At 44.7% G+C, this 16,566-nt stretch overlaps 2 protein-coding genes across 4 annotated transcripts in view; one reads left to right on the plus strand and one right to left on the minus strand.

Annotated features, from left to right (window-relative positions):
• The window catches only part of f13a1b (coagulation factor XIII, A1 polypeptide b), a 55,749-nt gene that overhangs the window by 15,649 nt on the left and 23,534 nt on the right, over positions 1-16,566 (minus strand). The window lies entirely within an intron of this gene.
• si:dkey-185m8.2 (trichohyalin) lies at positions 473-10,553 on the plus strand. 2 transcript variants are annotated; one of them, XM_037112385.1, is made up of 3 exons: positions 473-861; positions 1,125-1,949; positions 4,107-10,553. In XM_037112385.1, the coding sequence occupies exons 1-3, from the start codon at positions 816-818 to the stop codon at positions 10,406-10,408; spliced, it is 7,173 nt and encodes a 2,390-aa protein (XP_036968280.1). In that variant the 5' UTR covers positions 473-815; the 3' UTR covers positions 10,409-10,553. The 2 variants fall into 2 exon arrangements, with proteins under 2 accessions (XP_036968280.1, XP_036968281.1); XM_037112386.1 differs by having other exon boundaries at positions 474-861; positions 1,173-1,949.

Raw genomic sequence — 16,566 nt, forward strand, 5'->3', positions numbered from 1 at the left:
CAGATCCGACTGCTTACCTGTTGCCCGCCTGATCTGTCCTCTGGTTTTGACTTTGTTCTCGGTGTCTGGGAGTCATGCTTATTCATTTTAATGAAGCTCATGTTTGAATGCTCCAGAACAATTGCAAAATGGACCTCGTGGTTGGATGATTTAGCTATTTCCTGATTCCAAAGTCAAGAATAAGCCTTTAAACTTAGTATTTTTGTCACTGAGGGATCATGGGAGGAGAATTATTACTCGCTTTATTTCACAATTTGTGAACTTCCTGTGCTGTATGCTCATGTCAGCCCCCGAAGGCATTTTGACAACATGATTTGAGGCAGGAAATTGTTACCACAGGGGCGAGTGCGCTCCTTTTTGCTTGTGGGTGAAGGAAACAGAAGTGCCACACGTTCATCACAGGACAGCGTCTGCAGCTCTCATCGTGAATCCTGCACATGTGTTTTAGCATGCACATACATGCTCTACAAAATGTTCATACGGGAATGAGTCCTTAGAAATGCGTGCAGCATGCATATGTGCAATAATGTGTCTTTTGCAGCGTGTCACAGAAGCTCACCGTGCCATCTCCTTCACTTCCTGTCATGTTGAATGAGAGCACGTTAGGAAACCACAGGTGGGTCACGTGACACGACAAGTCCTCCACCGTCTGTCTGTGCTTCGGTTTGCGCAGCACAAAGCCTCATTTTGGATTCATTGAACGACCAAAGTCAGAGCGTTTCAGTTCTTTCACAATGGTGCTGAAGAAAGACTTCCTGTAAAAGTCGCGCAGGAAGCGAAAAGAGGAAGAGGAAGGACAAGTGGACAGAGAAGTGATGGACACGTCAGATAACAGCAGTCCGGACATCGTCACGAACGGTGGTGAGTTTGCTGTGGAGGTCTTTTATTGTTGGTTTATTCAAGTATTACACTGTAGATCTGAAATAAGCTTGTACAGAGGCATGTTGGTGTGAAAGTGAAGTGAATTCTGAGAGCAAATGCGGTTCAAGCTTGAAGTATTACATGATATTTAAATTGCAAACAACAATCTATTAAGTCCTCCGAGGTCAAACAATGAAAAATGTGTTTTAAAATGCAGCTTTATGACTGACTGCTGTCACACTTCTGTGTTTCGTGTCATTCAGATTATCCGGTTCGGTGCACTGAGGAAGTACTTCTCCCTTTCTTCACAGATGACAGTCTGCAGGTCGCCATGGCCTCGCGGCACCCTCCTTCCTCCCACAGTGACCCTCCTGCTCTGCCAGAACTCAGACTGGTCCTTCTGGGCAGAAAGGGAGCAGGAAAGAGCGCGGCAGGCAACACTATTCTAGGAGGCGTGGGAGGCTTCGAGAGCGGGAAGCCCACCGAGGAGTGTGTGAAAAGACGGGCTGATGTTGCGGGGAGAAAAGTCACGGTGGTGGACACCCCGGGATGGGAGTGGTACTACCCGCTCAACAGCACCCCCAACTGGGTGAGGAGAGAGACTTTGCGGAGCGTGTCCCTCTGTCCTTCTGGACCCCACGCTGTGCTCCTGGTGGTGCGAGCCTGCGCCTCAGTGACGGAGGACTACGTCAGTGAGATAGAGGAGCACCTGCAGCCGCTAGGAAAAGAGGTGTGGAAGCATACCATGCTGCTGTTCACCAGAGGAGACGAGCTAGGCCTGGTGTCGATGGAGCAACGGATCCTGACGGGCGGCCCGGCGCTCCAGAGACTCCTCCAGATGTGCGGGAACAGATACCATGTTGTGGATAACCGCAGCAAAGGAGACAGGACGCAGGTCAAGGACCTGATAAGGAAGCTGGAGGAGATGGTGGCGGGGAAGAGGGACGGAAGCAGTCATCTAGAGATGGATAACACGGTACTGATGGGTCTGGAGGCAGACGGGAGGAGGAGAGCGAGGGAGAGGAGGAAGAAGCAGAGGCAGATGGAGGAGCAGATGCAGAGAGGGGCCATCAAAGCTGCTCTCATGAGTGAGTCATTCATAAACCCACTCAAACACATCAAATCGTATCAGAATCAGGGACAGAAAACCTGTTGAATGTAATTTTATTAATAAAATAACTAAATATAAACATTGGATAACGTGACTTCCCTGAGCTCTGTAATGCGTTTGAGGGTATTTTAAAGGTGCAATATGAAAGAATTTTTATTTCCAACATTCAAAAATCAACAAAATGCATGTGTAGAAATAGATGTCTGAAGTTAGCATGCTAACCAGCTAGCTCCTAGCCACTTTAATAGTGATCCAATCAACAGCAACACTGCCCCAGCGCTCCCAGGATACCAGTCCAGGCAGAGTCAACTAATATGGCCGACAGCTGTACAGTTAGCTTACTAGCTAACAGCAGCTACAGCTAGCAGCAGTTAGCGGCAACCCTGATGATGTGCTTCCCCCCTATTTGTTTTAAGAATGATTTTGACAGGTGGCCAATTCTTGAAGTCCACAACTGTCCAGAATAAAAAGACAGTCAGACACTCTAATAAACCTACTTTACACTTCCTTGGGCAATGCTAGCAGCTAGCTGCTGAAAACAGTGGAGCATTTAGCAGCTAAAGACCCTGGTTTTACTTCATGAGTAGATTGAGACCAAAACAGAGGTAAAAGGAGAGTGAATATCTGACTTCAATTCATTGGGAAGCCAGACAAATGACTCAAAGCTAAAGCAAACAAACTAAAAGTATGAAAAGCTACTGTTTTCTAACACATTAGCCTCATGATACAACTTCATAAAGTGAAAATGAAGTGACAAACGTTTTCCGCTTGTTCTTCTACCTAAAAAAGATACTGATATTTTACACTCTGAACAGAAATATAAAATTGACATATCTGTTTCTGCTCCTATTTTTCACAAGTTGAAGTTAAACCCTTGCCAAGCTAATCCATCCACCTGACAGGCGTTGCATATCAAGGTGCTGATTCAAGAGCATGAGTAGTGCACAGGTGTGCCTTGGGCTGGTTACAATAAAAAGCCACTCTAAAATGCCACAGATGTCACAAGTTTTGTCAGAGCATGCATCAAAGCTTTTGCCCTAAATTCATGGCCAATAAACCTTTTGTGTTCACAGAGAAGTTGGGAAAAATAGGAACAAAAACAGTATAGGAGTATAAAAGGGTTACTCATGGTGCCATGTTGCACAGCTAACAGAGGTTTTCAGCCTCTTCAGCCGTTTTGGTGTTGGATTTACTGGATGTTCAAAAAAGCTTTTATGAACCCACTTTTTTTCTGGTGAAGAGATTAAAAAATGTAGCAACTTAAGAATATTATATTTATGCGATATAATGTCCAAACAAGATTCTTGCTTAAATATTTTGTCGAGTCGTGTACAGGTGAAGCAGAGAAGAGGGAGAGGGATTGCTGACTGCAAAAGCTGACAGGAAGTTGGAAGTTTAAGACATGAACTCACCTGTGAAAACTGTAGATGGACTTTCAGTGACAGACATCAACTCCCATAATCCAACAGTACTTATGACTTCTGTGTTTATTAAGAGAGGAAATTCTATACTGAGCGTTTCAACACAAATACATTTTTAACAAGTGCTGATAGAAACAAGAACACAACTCAAATTGAACGTTAATGATAACTTCTGCTGGATCTCTAGGTAGTGGCTTTTTATATATATTATATATTTTATATATCATATTTTTTTACTTCGGTCTCTAACAAATAACATACAACTCTGCAGAACAATGGAACTTTGAAGCGCCTTTTAATGCAACGTTTTTGGTCATGTGAAACGTTTCCTGCTGAGTTTATGTATGTAGTGTGTGTATGTGGTCATGCTATCATACCACCAGACTACAGAACAGCTTCTTTCCTCAGGCTGTGAGATTCCTGAACTCTAGTTTTCTCAGTTAAAGACAGATAATTGTATCAAAAGCCAAAAGCAAAGTGAACATTGGAGTTGAATCCATCACGTCTTCATGGAAATTACGTTGGAATGAATATCTTGCTTGCCAACAAGTTAGCAATAACAATGCATTAAGACAATGAGTCAACAGTGGCCATGTGTCTGTTGGCTTGTTGTGACAGTTTTTCGGCCCCTGGTAGCCACTTTTTGCAGTTTGAACACCAACTTTCCTTCATATTATAAGAACTGAGCTTATGTTTACCTCTCCCCCATTCAGGCGATGGTCTTCAGGGTTCGGAGCTGGACGCCCACCAGTCGTTCTCCAAGGCTCCCCGACGTTTAACCGAGGTCAGACTGGTTCTCCTGGGAGAGCGCGAAACAGGAAAGAGCTCTGCTGGGAACACCATCCTGGGAAAATTGGACTTCTTCCAGGCCGGAGCTGTGACGGAGGAGTGCGTCCGCCAGCAAGCGGAGGTGGCCATGCGGCTGGTGACGGTGGTGGACACTCCAGGCTGGGAGGCAGGCGTAGCAGGAGCCACACCTGAGAGGGTGAAGAGGGAGATCGCCAGTAGCGTGGCGTTGTGTCCACCAGGGCCTCACGCCCTCCTGCTGACTCTGAGGGTGGATACGCTAGTGATGACGGGACATGTGAAGGAGCATCTCGAGCTTCTGGGCGAGGGTGTATGGAGACACACGATGTTGCTGTTCACCCATGGGGATCAGCTTCGGGAGGGGGTGGACATCGGGCAGCACATCCAGGGTGGAGGCAGGGACCTCCAGTGGCTGCTGGAGAAGTGCAGGGGCAGGTACCATGTCGTCAGCAGCGTAGATGGAGGAAGAGGACATGAGGGCTCCAATAAGGTGACAGAGCTCCTGCAGAAGGTGGAGAAGATGGCCGCGGTGAACAGGTGTGAGGCTTTTTCCAACCTGGTTCACGAGGTCAGGGATCTGAGCCGGCAACGGAACGAGAAGTTCAACCAGCGGCTGAAGGACATGGGAGACAAACTGCTTCGCCAGGAGGCGGAGTTGAAAAACGTGAGAGAGCGGGAGATGAAAAGCATCAGGTGGTTCTTCGACAGGAGGAAAAAGGTGAAATCACCCGGAAAGGCCGACGTTCAACGGGAAGAAGAGGAGGACGAGGACAGGAGGATTGGCGAAAAGAAGACCGACATGGGCGAGCTAGAGGAGAGGATACGATGGCTGACGGAGGATAAAGAGAGAGAAAATCAGGATCTGAGCATAGAAAAAGAGAGACTCCGTGTAGCGTTAAGCAAGAGCAGCAGAGAGAGAGATGAAGCACTGTTCAACCTGGAGCTGAAAGAGAGAGAGATCGAGGAGCTGCAGGAAAGAGTCGACGAGCAGCAACTGAAGCTGCTGGACTTCGAACGCACCAGTGTAGAAAATGAACATGAGAGGAAACAGAGGGAGAATAACATTAAAGCGGAGAAACAAGAGTGGATGAGTGTGGTGAAGAAACTGGAAGAAAACATAGAGCTGCAAAAGAAAGTCACAGCGGAGTGGCTGGAAAAAGTGGAATCCTTGAAGAAGGAAAATAACGAGACCAAAAGACACTATGATGACGCTCTCAAGAGGAAAGAAGAGGAGAAAACCAGGGAGATGGCAGAGATGAAGGGAAAACTCGAATCGGAGATGGAAAGAAAAGACAAACAGCAGGAAGAACTGAGAAAGTCAGCCGCGGAGGAAAAGCAGCTAGCTCTTGATAACATAAAACACATGGAGAGGAAAGTTAATGAGATGGAATCACAACATAAGGAAGCGCTGGAGAGAAAAACACATGAGACAGAGACAGAGATACGAAGCTTAAAACTGCAGCACGAGGAAGAAACAGCCCGAAAAATCAGAGAAGCAGAAAAAAGGATGGAGAAAATGAAAATCCAGCACCAAAAAGAAATTGATCAGAAGGTGAAAGACAATGAGAAGGACAGAGAAAGGATCAAACAGGAGCGTGACGACGAAATCAGGGGCGTACGGCAAGAAAAGCAGAGAGAGATTGAAGAGCTGAAAGTGCAGTTTGCAAAAGAAAGAAAGGAACAAATGCGAGCAAAAGAGAGAGAGGTGGCCGAGGTAGAACAGAGGTATCTCGTCCAAATGGAGGGCAAAATTCTCGACAATAAAGCAGAGAGGGAAAAGATGCATCTGAATCTCACAAAAGAGCTGGCCCGAAAGATGCAAGAGAAAGAAAAACAGGTCGAAGCGCTAAAACTGCGGCATCAGGAGGAAATGGAAGAAATGGAGAAAGCGATGGAGGCGAGAAAAGCCGAGCACCAGGAGGAGATCGACAGAAAAGTGAAAGAAAAGGAGAAGGATGTGGAGAGGGTTCATCGGGAGTACGGCGATAAAATCAGAGACATGGAGCGAGAAAGACAAGGAGAGATCGACGAGCTGAAACAACAATTTGCAGAAGACATTCAGAGACAATTGCAGGAAAGACAGAAGGAGATAAGAGAGTTAGAGCGAGCGCACAAAGCTCGAGTGCAAGAAACGCTGCTGGAATATGAGAAAAAGAAGGAACTGATGAATCAGAGTCATCAAAACTACGTACGCGAGAGGGAACGACTAATAGAGGAGCTAAAAGATCAGCACGTCAGCGAAATCAAAGAAAAACTGCAAGAAGGTGACAAGGAGAGGGAAATGATTGTTACGACTCTCAGGAAAGAGATGGAGCAAAGAGTGGAGGAGAAAGAAAGAGAGATGGAGGAGATCACACTGAACGTCAAACAGATGAAGGAGAAGCTGCAACGGGCCGAAGAGAAGGAAATCGATCATGTAAATGACAAGAAAGAGACAGAGCGAAGGCTGGAGGAAAGAGAAAAAGAGATGGAAGTGATGACAGAGCATCTGAGAGAACTTGAGAAACAACTGCAACAGGTCAAGGAGGAGAGACAAAGAGATCGTTTAATACACGAGAGGCAGATGGAGGAAACGCTGGGGGAGAAGGAAAAAGAGATAGAGGAGATAAAACAGGATGTCACGGAGGCGAAGGAGAAGCTGCAACAGAAGGAAGAGAAAGAAAGAGACAATCTAAAGAGCAAGAAGGAGATGGAGCGACAGCTTGAAGAAAAGGAAAAGGAAATTGCGGCGATGAAATTAGACGTCAAGGAAATGCAGGAAACGCTGCGACAGAGGGAAGAGAGAGAAACGGATCATTTAAATGAGATGGAGGGAAGACTGGAGGAAAGAGAGAGACAAATAGACGAGATGAAAGAAAACTTAAACGGACTTCAGAAACGACTGCGGCAGACAGAAGAAGAGAGAGAAAAGGAACATTTAAATCACAGGAAACAAATGGAGGACAAAGAAAAAGAGATGGAGGAGATAAAACTGGACGTCAAAGAAACGAAGGAGAAGCTGCGACAGAAGGAAGAGCAAGAAAAAGGCAATCTAAAGACCAAGAAAGAGATGGAGGAACAGATGGAAGACAAAGAAAAAGCACTCGAGGAAATGAAACTAAACGTCAGGGAGATGCAGGAAATGCTGCGACAGAAGGAAGAGAGAGAAACGGATTGTTTAAATGACAAGAAAGAGATGGAAGGAAGACTGGAGGAAAGAGAGAGAGAAATGGAAGCGGTGATAGAACATTTAAAAGAACTTGAGAAACGACTGCAACAGACGGAAGAAGAGAGAGAGAAGGAACATTTAGATCACAAGAAACAGATGGCATACAAAGAAAAAGAGATGGAGGAGATAAAACTGGATGTGAAAGAGACGAAGGAGAAGCTGCGACAGAAGGAAGAGAAAGAAAAAGACAGCCTAAAGAACGAGAGAGAGATGGTTGAACAGCTTGAAGAAAAGGAAAAAGAAATTGCGGCGATGAAATCAGACGTCAGGGAAATGCAGGAAACGCTGCGACGGAAGGAAGAGAGAGAAACGGACCATTTGAATGAGAAGAAAGACCTGGAGCGACGACTGGAGGAAAGAGAGAGAGAATATGTCAATCGCAAGAAGCAGACGAAGCAAAAACTGCTCGAACAAGACAGACTGATAGAAAAGCTGAACCAGCATGTGAAGGATGTCGACGAGATCCTGCAGAGGAACGAAGAGGAGCGAGGAGAAATCATCCTGAGTCAGAAGAACGAGGCAGAGCGACGACTGCGGGACAGAGAGCGAGAGATGGAGGAGATGAAGCGGCAGCTGCTAGACGACACGGAGAGGAAAGTCGAAGAGAGGGAAGCCGAGATCGAGAGCCTGAAGCGAGAGGCCGACTCCAGGGAGACGAGGTGGAGGGAGGAGCAGAGGAGGAAGGACGAGAGAGGCGAAAGCGAGATGAACCGGCTGATAGACGTCATCAACAAGAAAACAAAAGAAGTCACGGCAGCGCAGCGTCTCCTGGCTGAGAGAGACGGCGAGATTGACGAGGCGAGAAAGACGTGCGCAAACTACCTGAAAGAAATGCAAGAGCTGAAAGAAAGCTACGACAACCAAAGCTCGAGCGTCATCGAGATACGGCGGCTGCACACGGAGCAGGAGAGGAGAAAAGATGCTGAGATGATGGAGAAGCTAGAGGAGAAGGAGGAAGAGCTCCGACGACTGAGGCAGAGGGACGGCGAAAACGAGAAGGAGCTCGTCCAGCTGAGGCTGACGATCGAGCAGACGAAGTCGGAGCTGAAGGGGATCACCGGCAAGATGGAGAGCGAAATGATGAGCATGATCCAGGGATATGACAAGGAGATCGCAAGACTGAACGAGAGCGTAGAGTCGATCACGAAGGAGAGGGATCGCTTGGAGGACGAGAGCCGGCAAAGCATCTCCGACGTCACGGAGAAATACGAGGAGAGCCGGAGGAGAGTTGAGGAGCTGCAGGAGCAGAATGAGAAGGTGGGAAAAGAGGCGGACAATCTCAAAATCAAGTGCGAGGAGCTGAAGAAGGAGAGCGAAGAAGACGTTCGAAGACAACTCAAGAGTCGTGACGAAGAAACCCAAAGCGTCCTTAAAGAGAGAGATGAAGAGATCAGGGCGTTGAAGGAGGTGAAAGACAAACTGCAGGTGGAGATAGAAAGCATGAAAGAGAGAGAGCTTGAGGCAGAGAGGAAGATGAATGAAGTGAGGGAACATCTCCAGGCTCAGCTGAAGGACAAACAAAGTGAGTCCAGAGAGATCGAAGAGGAATTCTCCAAGAGGGAGGAAGAAGTAGAGGAAAGGGAGCGGCTTCTGAGCAGAAACGAAGAGGAGCTGAGCAAAAGAGGTCACGAACTGGACGTCAAAGAGGGGACGCTGGAAAGTAAGGAGCAAGAACTTAGTGAATGGGAAGCAAGGCTGGTAAAACAGCAAGAGGAGCAAGAGGAAAAAGCCAAACACGAGCGGGATGTGAGCGAGAGGGCGCAAAACATTGAGAAAATGGAGAGGGAGCTGGAAAGCCTGCTCGGAGCTCTGGAGGGGAAACAGAAGGAGCTGAACTGTCACGGCCAGGATCTTCAGAAGAAGGTGAGAGGGCTGAAGGATCAGGGGAAGGAGCTGAAAGACAAGGAGTACCATCTAAAAAACGAGGAGCAGGAGCTGCTCAGCTTGATATCAGAGCTGCAGACGCGCAAAGAGCACGTGAGCTCGACGACGCAGCAGCTGGACGAGATGGGCAGAGGCCTGGCTTTGCTGAAGGACGAGCTTCACAACAAGGAGAAAAACCTAAAGGTGTCGCTGAAGAAACTGAGCACGTGGGAGCAGAACCTTAGAGAGCGGGAGGAGGAGTTGCTGAGGAGAGAGGGAGGACAACGCGAGGTTGAGGGCAAGAGGAAGGTCGATGATAGGGATCCTTTTGATCTGACAGGAGAAGAAGACGAGTTGGATTTGACGTATGGAGAGGCGCACAGGAAAGGGGAGAGGGGAAGAGGAACAAACGCAAAGGATAAGGAGGATCAGAGGACGAAAGCGGCATCGTCAGCTGCAGGGAGCAACAACTGTCATCCTGAAACACTAAAAAAGATAGAGACGAAGACGGAAAGGGCAAAGGTCGTCCAAGATATCCGGTTTTTATCTGCAAGGCAACGGAGCTCAAACAACAGACAGTCCTCCGGTTCAGACTTGAAGGTGGTGTTGCTGGGGGAGTCCTGGTCGTCTCGTTCCCCAGCTGGAGTCACCATCCTCAGTGGAGAGACATCCGAACACGACGGCTCTACCTTCAGACGCTGGAGAGGCCAGATATCAGGCCGACACCTCACCATGGCAGAACCGCTCGGCCTGAGGTGGCGAGACGGACCGGATCCTTCCAACGCGGCGCAACGGAAAAGCATCCTCGACAGCATCGCCTGGTGCCACCCCGGACCTCACGTCGTCCTCCTGCTCATGCCCGCCTTCTTGACCTGCACGCAGAAGTACAGGAGGGCAGTGGAGGAGCACGCGAGCTTGATCGGGGAAGATATTTGGCAGCGCACACTGGTGCTGTTCACGTGGGGGGACATATTAGGGGAGAGCGCAGAGCAGCACATCCTGAGGAACAGCGAGCTGATGGGGCTGGTAGAGAGGTGCGGGGGCAGGTACCATGTAGTGAGCAGGAAGAACAACAGCTCTGTGATTGAAGGATTGTTTGAGAAGATGGAGGACATGTTGGCTTTGGACAGTATGTAGAACCATTATGGGAATTTACAAAGTTGTCGTGTGAAAAGGTTTTTTATTCAACTTATGTGAATATTTTTAGAAGACGTAGATCCCTTGTTCATATTATTTAAATTTGTAATATGTAACGTTTCTGCATTAAAATGTCTGAACACGACGAATCCTTTGTTATCTTGTTGAGCTGTATTCTTACAGTATACTAAATGTTTCAAAGTTCAAACTCAGAGAGATAGATAATTCTATTTAGGGTCATTTGTGATTCATTTGGTCACCTTGTGCTTTAACATCCAGGCAGGGTTGGAGACAAGTGTGAATAAAACTTAAAAATAAACATCACCACGTCGTCAACAATTCAGCTTTGAGTCACGTAGCTTGCTTTTCACCGGCAGTGGTTGGTGTTTAACCATAAAGCCAACAACTCCCATGATCCCTCGTTACTCCCCATGTTTTGTTTTGTTTGACTGAGGGACCCATAGAGGCAGAAATTACATACTGTCCAAGTAACTTGCACTGCAAAAAGTACACAAAAGTGGGATATCAAGTTAAAATGTTGCTCTGGTAAAAAGTTAAAGTGACTCATGGGATTCAAGGGATTCAAGACACATGTTTCAAAGAGTTGGTTAACATCTGATTTATTTTACTCACATATTGTTCGTCCCTCGACTTTGTCGGGGAAGGATCCTGTTGACGTTGTAACTGCAGTCTCATGGGTGATATTTGGCCGGACTGACCCTGTTTGGTCACGACACTGACAATCGTTCTGGGGGGAAAAAAAATCAGTGGCCAACCTAACCTCTAAAGTGTGTTCTTTCCCTTATCTGAAGGCATTTTTTTTCATCAGAAGTCATAGATATGTTTGGTCTTAGTGTGTTTCTCCATGCATCTCCCATAGACTTCAATACAACCATCACCACAGTCTGAACCCTGAGCAAGGTGCGGTGACATAAAGAACCCTTCTTTTTTCTCACATTCCTTGCATTCTGCTGACGTTTAAAGTCCGAGAATGATAAAATCACAAGTAAAATGCAACAGCATCATCATGCCAAATAATTTTCTCAGAAAACGATGTAGAATAATTTGCCCTCTAGGACTAACTTGCACAAAAGTATGTGTCATTCTTTTCGATGGATGGATGTGCATTTTTTACAGCCCCGTTCCTTTAAAACTTTACCTAAGAGAAATCTTTCTTAAGAATTCTTCTCACTGGGGAGTCTGAAATGTGTTGAAACACTCTTTCTCCGCTCCATTTTTATGTCCGTCTCTCACTCAACAGTAGAGCACACTACACGCTGTACAGAGCAAGAAACAGCTTATGGTAAATAAAAAAATTGCTACGGAGTGGGAGAAATACAGGAGAACCAGGCAATGAAAAACGCGAGTCTTGCATGAATTGATTACCATCTCAAAATGTTTTTTTTCATCCAAGCCTTTATGTCCACACTGCCACAAGTAACAAAAGGCTCCATCTAGAAATTGCTTTTTTTTGGTAAAAGGTCCCAAGCCAAAAACGATTGAGAACGTTCTGGTGCAGTCTTAAATACAGTCTCGTATTTTATAACCGCAACACTTTTTTTTTTTTTTTTCCCAATGTGGCATCTTGGTCTGAAAAGTAACCATTCACTACGGCTGTCAAATAAATGCTGAGTGCAAAGTGCATTTCAAATGGAAATATTCCAGTGAGATTAATTCAAAGATCCTGCTCACTGAATGATGTATATAAATACTCATTCGTTATTCATTTAAAAAAAAAAAAAAAAAAAAAAAAGTAACATTCTGAATGAGCTGCAGATCTGGCATGATTCTCCAGCCGAGCCTCAGCTGACCTGCGTCGCGAGAGCTTTTCATGCTCTCTCCACAAGATGGGGACCTTGTGTCAGTGTGGAGATTACTCCCTGAGCACCAAAGTAATCAGTGTTGAAAGTCACTGATGACAAGGAGTTGATGGTGAAAGTATAGTGAGGCTAGTCAAATATCTTTATATATATATATATATATATATATATATATATATTTTAAAACTGTGTTTTACAATTTTCTGTGTAAATGGCTACTTTTAAAAGGAAGAGTACACAAAGGCTGACTAGCAGGCCTGTGCTCCATCTTGACTGGAGGCATTTTTAGGAGAACCAAACCGTCTCGCAATTATAACCCCAGGAGGCCTCCCTCACGCTGAGAGGACTCCTGCTTTGACAAGTAAATTATGACTCTTGATGAGAGGAGTGCGGCTTTCTCAGAATGCAATTTTTGACAGCCGGGAAAATACGGGTGGATACATACAACAACTTCCATCATCTGCGGAGCCAGATGCAACAGCCAAAAACACTCGTGTGCAATCATCAGGCTAAAAATTATGGAGTGTGAGTGCTGGTCCGTATCTAACATGGCAGCAATGTTTTTTAATCTGTCCATTCAATGTGAGCAGCCTTTAGAGGCGAGATGAGAGGGTGTTGTGTCAAGATGGATCCCTGCTTCTTTGATCATCTCGGCAGGGTGTGACTGTTTTCAAAGCGTCTGGGGAGAAATTAAGGGCGAAAAAAAAGGGGAGAAGGAGGAGGAGAAGGAAAAAAAAAAAGTCGGCAAATTGCAGTTGATGCAGACATAATTTTCACACATTTCAGCATAATGTTTTCAAGATATCAGGTGTCCACCGAAAACCCAGCCATAATGTGTCATAAGCGGCGCCCTTTTTTTTTTTTTTTTCGTTTTTAAATCCTTAGATTTGTCATCGCATGGCTCATTTATCGTATCACAACACTTGATTTATTGGTTAAACGCTCGGATTGATTACAGAATGCATGATGGTTTTAAGCAGAATTCAAAGACATGGTTATTAGTGGGTTAGTTTAAATGGTTTTTAGGCTGTTTGAAGTTGAAAAGTCATCAAGCCTGCGAGACAAAAACTTCTGAGTACATGATTAAAAATGCATGTTGCTCAGCCAATCATAGCCTGGATAGATAGATAGATAGATACATACATACATACATACATACATACATACATACATACTGTACAGTGCTTAAATATAAAGCTACAGCCAACAGGTTAGCCAGCAAGTTAGCTCACCCTCCTTAAAACTACAAATTGTTCATTTTATGCTCAAGATTTTGAACACATTAAACTACCAAGACATAGATGTTAGCAAGTGACCTTTAGCAGTGCTAGTAAGCCAGGCTAGACCGAGCCAGGCTAGCGGTTTCCCTGGTAACTTAGCTTACTGGTTTGCTGGCTGTAGCTTGATATTTTGCAAACGCACAGACATTAGAGTGGTGTCAAGCGTCATTCAGGAGCTTAAAAAACTGTCAGTAAGAACAGTTCAAAATTTTGAGATTTGTTTTTTTGCGGTGCACTCTTTTATTTTTGCTAAATATGACACTATGCAGCCAGTTAGCTACAAGTTTAGCGTTACTACTGGGAAACAGGGACACGGCTAAGTATATGGAAAGTAACAAACACCTAAACATTGTTGTTTTTTTAAAAAAAAAAACATCATATTGTACTTTCACAGGGAAGTGTTGCTACTCTAGGCTAACTGGCTGTAGCTTCATAGCATATTTAGCAAATGGCAAACACTCAGACATAAAAGCAGTATCAAACCTCATTAAGTAACTTGAATAGGAATAGTTTAACATTTTGGAATACATTTATAAGCTTTTTTTAGTTCAGTCTTTCTACACTTTTTCTATATATGTAGCTATGTAGCCGATTAGCTAAACCTTGCATGGATACTGAAAAAGGGGGAAAAATCTAACCGTGTGTACACTAACAAAAATCCACCAACAAATCTAAGGCACACGTTGTATCTCATTTTTCGGCATAGATAAAAACACAGAGTAATTATTTAGATAACATACAAACATGATCGTGATATCAGAGTAACTCTCTGCACTCTGATATTTACCAAAATGTCAAACTATCACTTTGAATTACTTTGTTCATATTATAGTAGTCTATCTTTTAATCTGATCTAAGTAGCCTACAAATACAAGGTGTCTTAATGTTTGAATGTTTGTCTCAGTTTGGGTATTTTCTAGCTCAAGGAAAAGTTGGAACAAGACATTACAGGATATCTGGGTGTTATAATAAGTTGTTTGCCACATTCCTTAACCCCGGCAAAATAACCCAATCCAAAAGTTTATTAACACCGATGTCAGAGAGGCTTCGGGATGAGCGTTTAAAAAAGCAGAAACATGTAAAATGTGATTTTTTTTTTAAAGCGAACTTTGATCTCAACAGCCATTACGTTCTGTCTTCTTTCCATTCAAAGCCATTCAGGAAACAAAAAATCACCACTATATCTGTGAGTTCAAAGGTGAGTCCTTGCTCCCTATCAGCGTCGTCACGCTGAATGGTGCAAACAGTGAATGATGAAACCACTCCTAGGCACTCATTTCTGTTTTAACTGGCATTAGTTCAGATTAAGGCAACATGGTAACCCTAATTTATCTTTATTTGGAGCCTTTTAAGGGCCTGAATGAGGCTTTTTGGGAAATACGCGCCAGGCCACATTTACATGCTCGACAATAGACAGGAACAGCACCGTCAATCATGTCCGCAAATGCTGGAAACAAAATTACTGGTCTGTGTTAAAACAGAAGTTAATGGCTGGGCTGATTTCTATTAAGGTCTGTGCACTCTCATTTGAATAATGGTCTTTCAAACAATGTTTTTTCTTTTGGGTACTTGACCCAGGAGGGAAATAAATGTGATTCCGCTTTAACACCTCCATTAATATTCAAGTGGCTTTAATACTCCAGGTTTATTTCTGACTCACCATAATTAGCATGGCTGTCTGGAGCTAGTTTATGATAAATCATGTTGTGATTGTGCGTTCGGACAGTTGGTGGAAACAACGATGGGTTTCATTATGGGGGGGGGGGGAATACATAGCTATTGTGAGGAAAGAATACATAGAAGAAGGTATTTTCAGCAAAAACAAAATGATTTGTTCACTGAATGCATCATTCCTTTCTTCGGTGTGTTTAAGGGCGACTCATTGCAGCACAGAATCAGATTTTTCTTGCAGCTGAATACGAATTCAGAAAGAAATCGTTTCATTTAGTTTCTCTGGTAATCCGAATTGAAATTGTGTTTCTATTCTTTTATTGACATGAGACAACCTGCTCTCTCAATTTTCCCTTAAACTACGTGAATCCCTTTTTTGTTGGGGCCCATTTATCGCAGGTGTATAAGACACTGACGGAGAAACTCCAGTGTCAATGAAAAAGTCAGGCGAGGTTTTGTAGTCAGCAGCGTTCTTCTAAACAAACAGAATATGAACATAAAGTGCAATATGTAATTTCAAATTTATACTCCAAACAAACAGGGGGCAGCACATCACCAGACTAACCACTAACTGCTACACACCGTAGCTGCAGTCACTTAGTGGTGTGGACTCAGGACAGGCCAGGGCTAGCTGGTTAGCGTGCTAACTTAAGTAGACATCTCTGCAACACAGTGTGTACATTTACCATTAATTTTTGACATTTAGAAGAAAGCGGCCCTTTTTTTTTTCCTCTGTACATTTTATCCAAAGCTCCGATTTTTTTTTTGGGGGGGGGGGTTATTGACTTTATTCATTCCTTTTCTAGCTGATGCTTCATCTTAAGTAGATGCTGGCAAAGGCCAAGGTGGTGTCCCGCATGGTGGACAGGTAAATATCTGCATGATCGAGGGTGGAAAGGTCAGCGCCGGTCCGCCGAGGGCGAGGATTCATATTGAATCTGATGGACCATGAGGAGTTCCAGATCTGCCCCCTCCTCTGCTCCCCTCTCTCTCCCGTCTACCTCCCGTAGTGTACGTTTAGATAACGTTAGCCTTTCACAGAATGAGATAGCCCCAGTCAGACCAGTTACATAAACCACCCATGATCCCACACGGGCCCTCTCTAGTCAGTACCCAAAATAGTTGTTGCGCAAAGTACAAAATGTTCCTGCTGGGGAGAAGAGTTGGGTAGGCGTCTGTGAGAACAAAAACCTCAGCTGATCTTGAGAGACTGTTTGATTTCTTTAATTGTGGATGTGAATAGCTGGGTGGGGGGGTTCATTACAAACACACACATCCATTCTGAGGTTAAAAAAAAAATACTGATCAAGTCTTCCGCCGAAAAGCACAACTGGGAGCATGAGGGTGGACCCGAAAAAGAGCACATTATATTCCTGCAGGGAATGAG

This window comes from Acanthopagrus latus, chromosome 10, assembly GCF_904848185.1.
Source record: "Acanthopagrus latus isolate v.2019 chromosome 10, fAcaLat1.1, whole genome shotgun sequence".
NCBI classification, from domain to species: Eukaryota; Metazoa; Chordata; class Actinopteri; order Spariformes; family Sparidae; genus Acanthopagrus; species Acanthopagrus latus.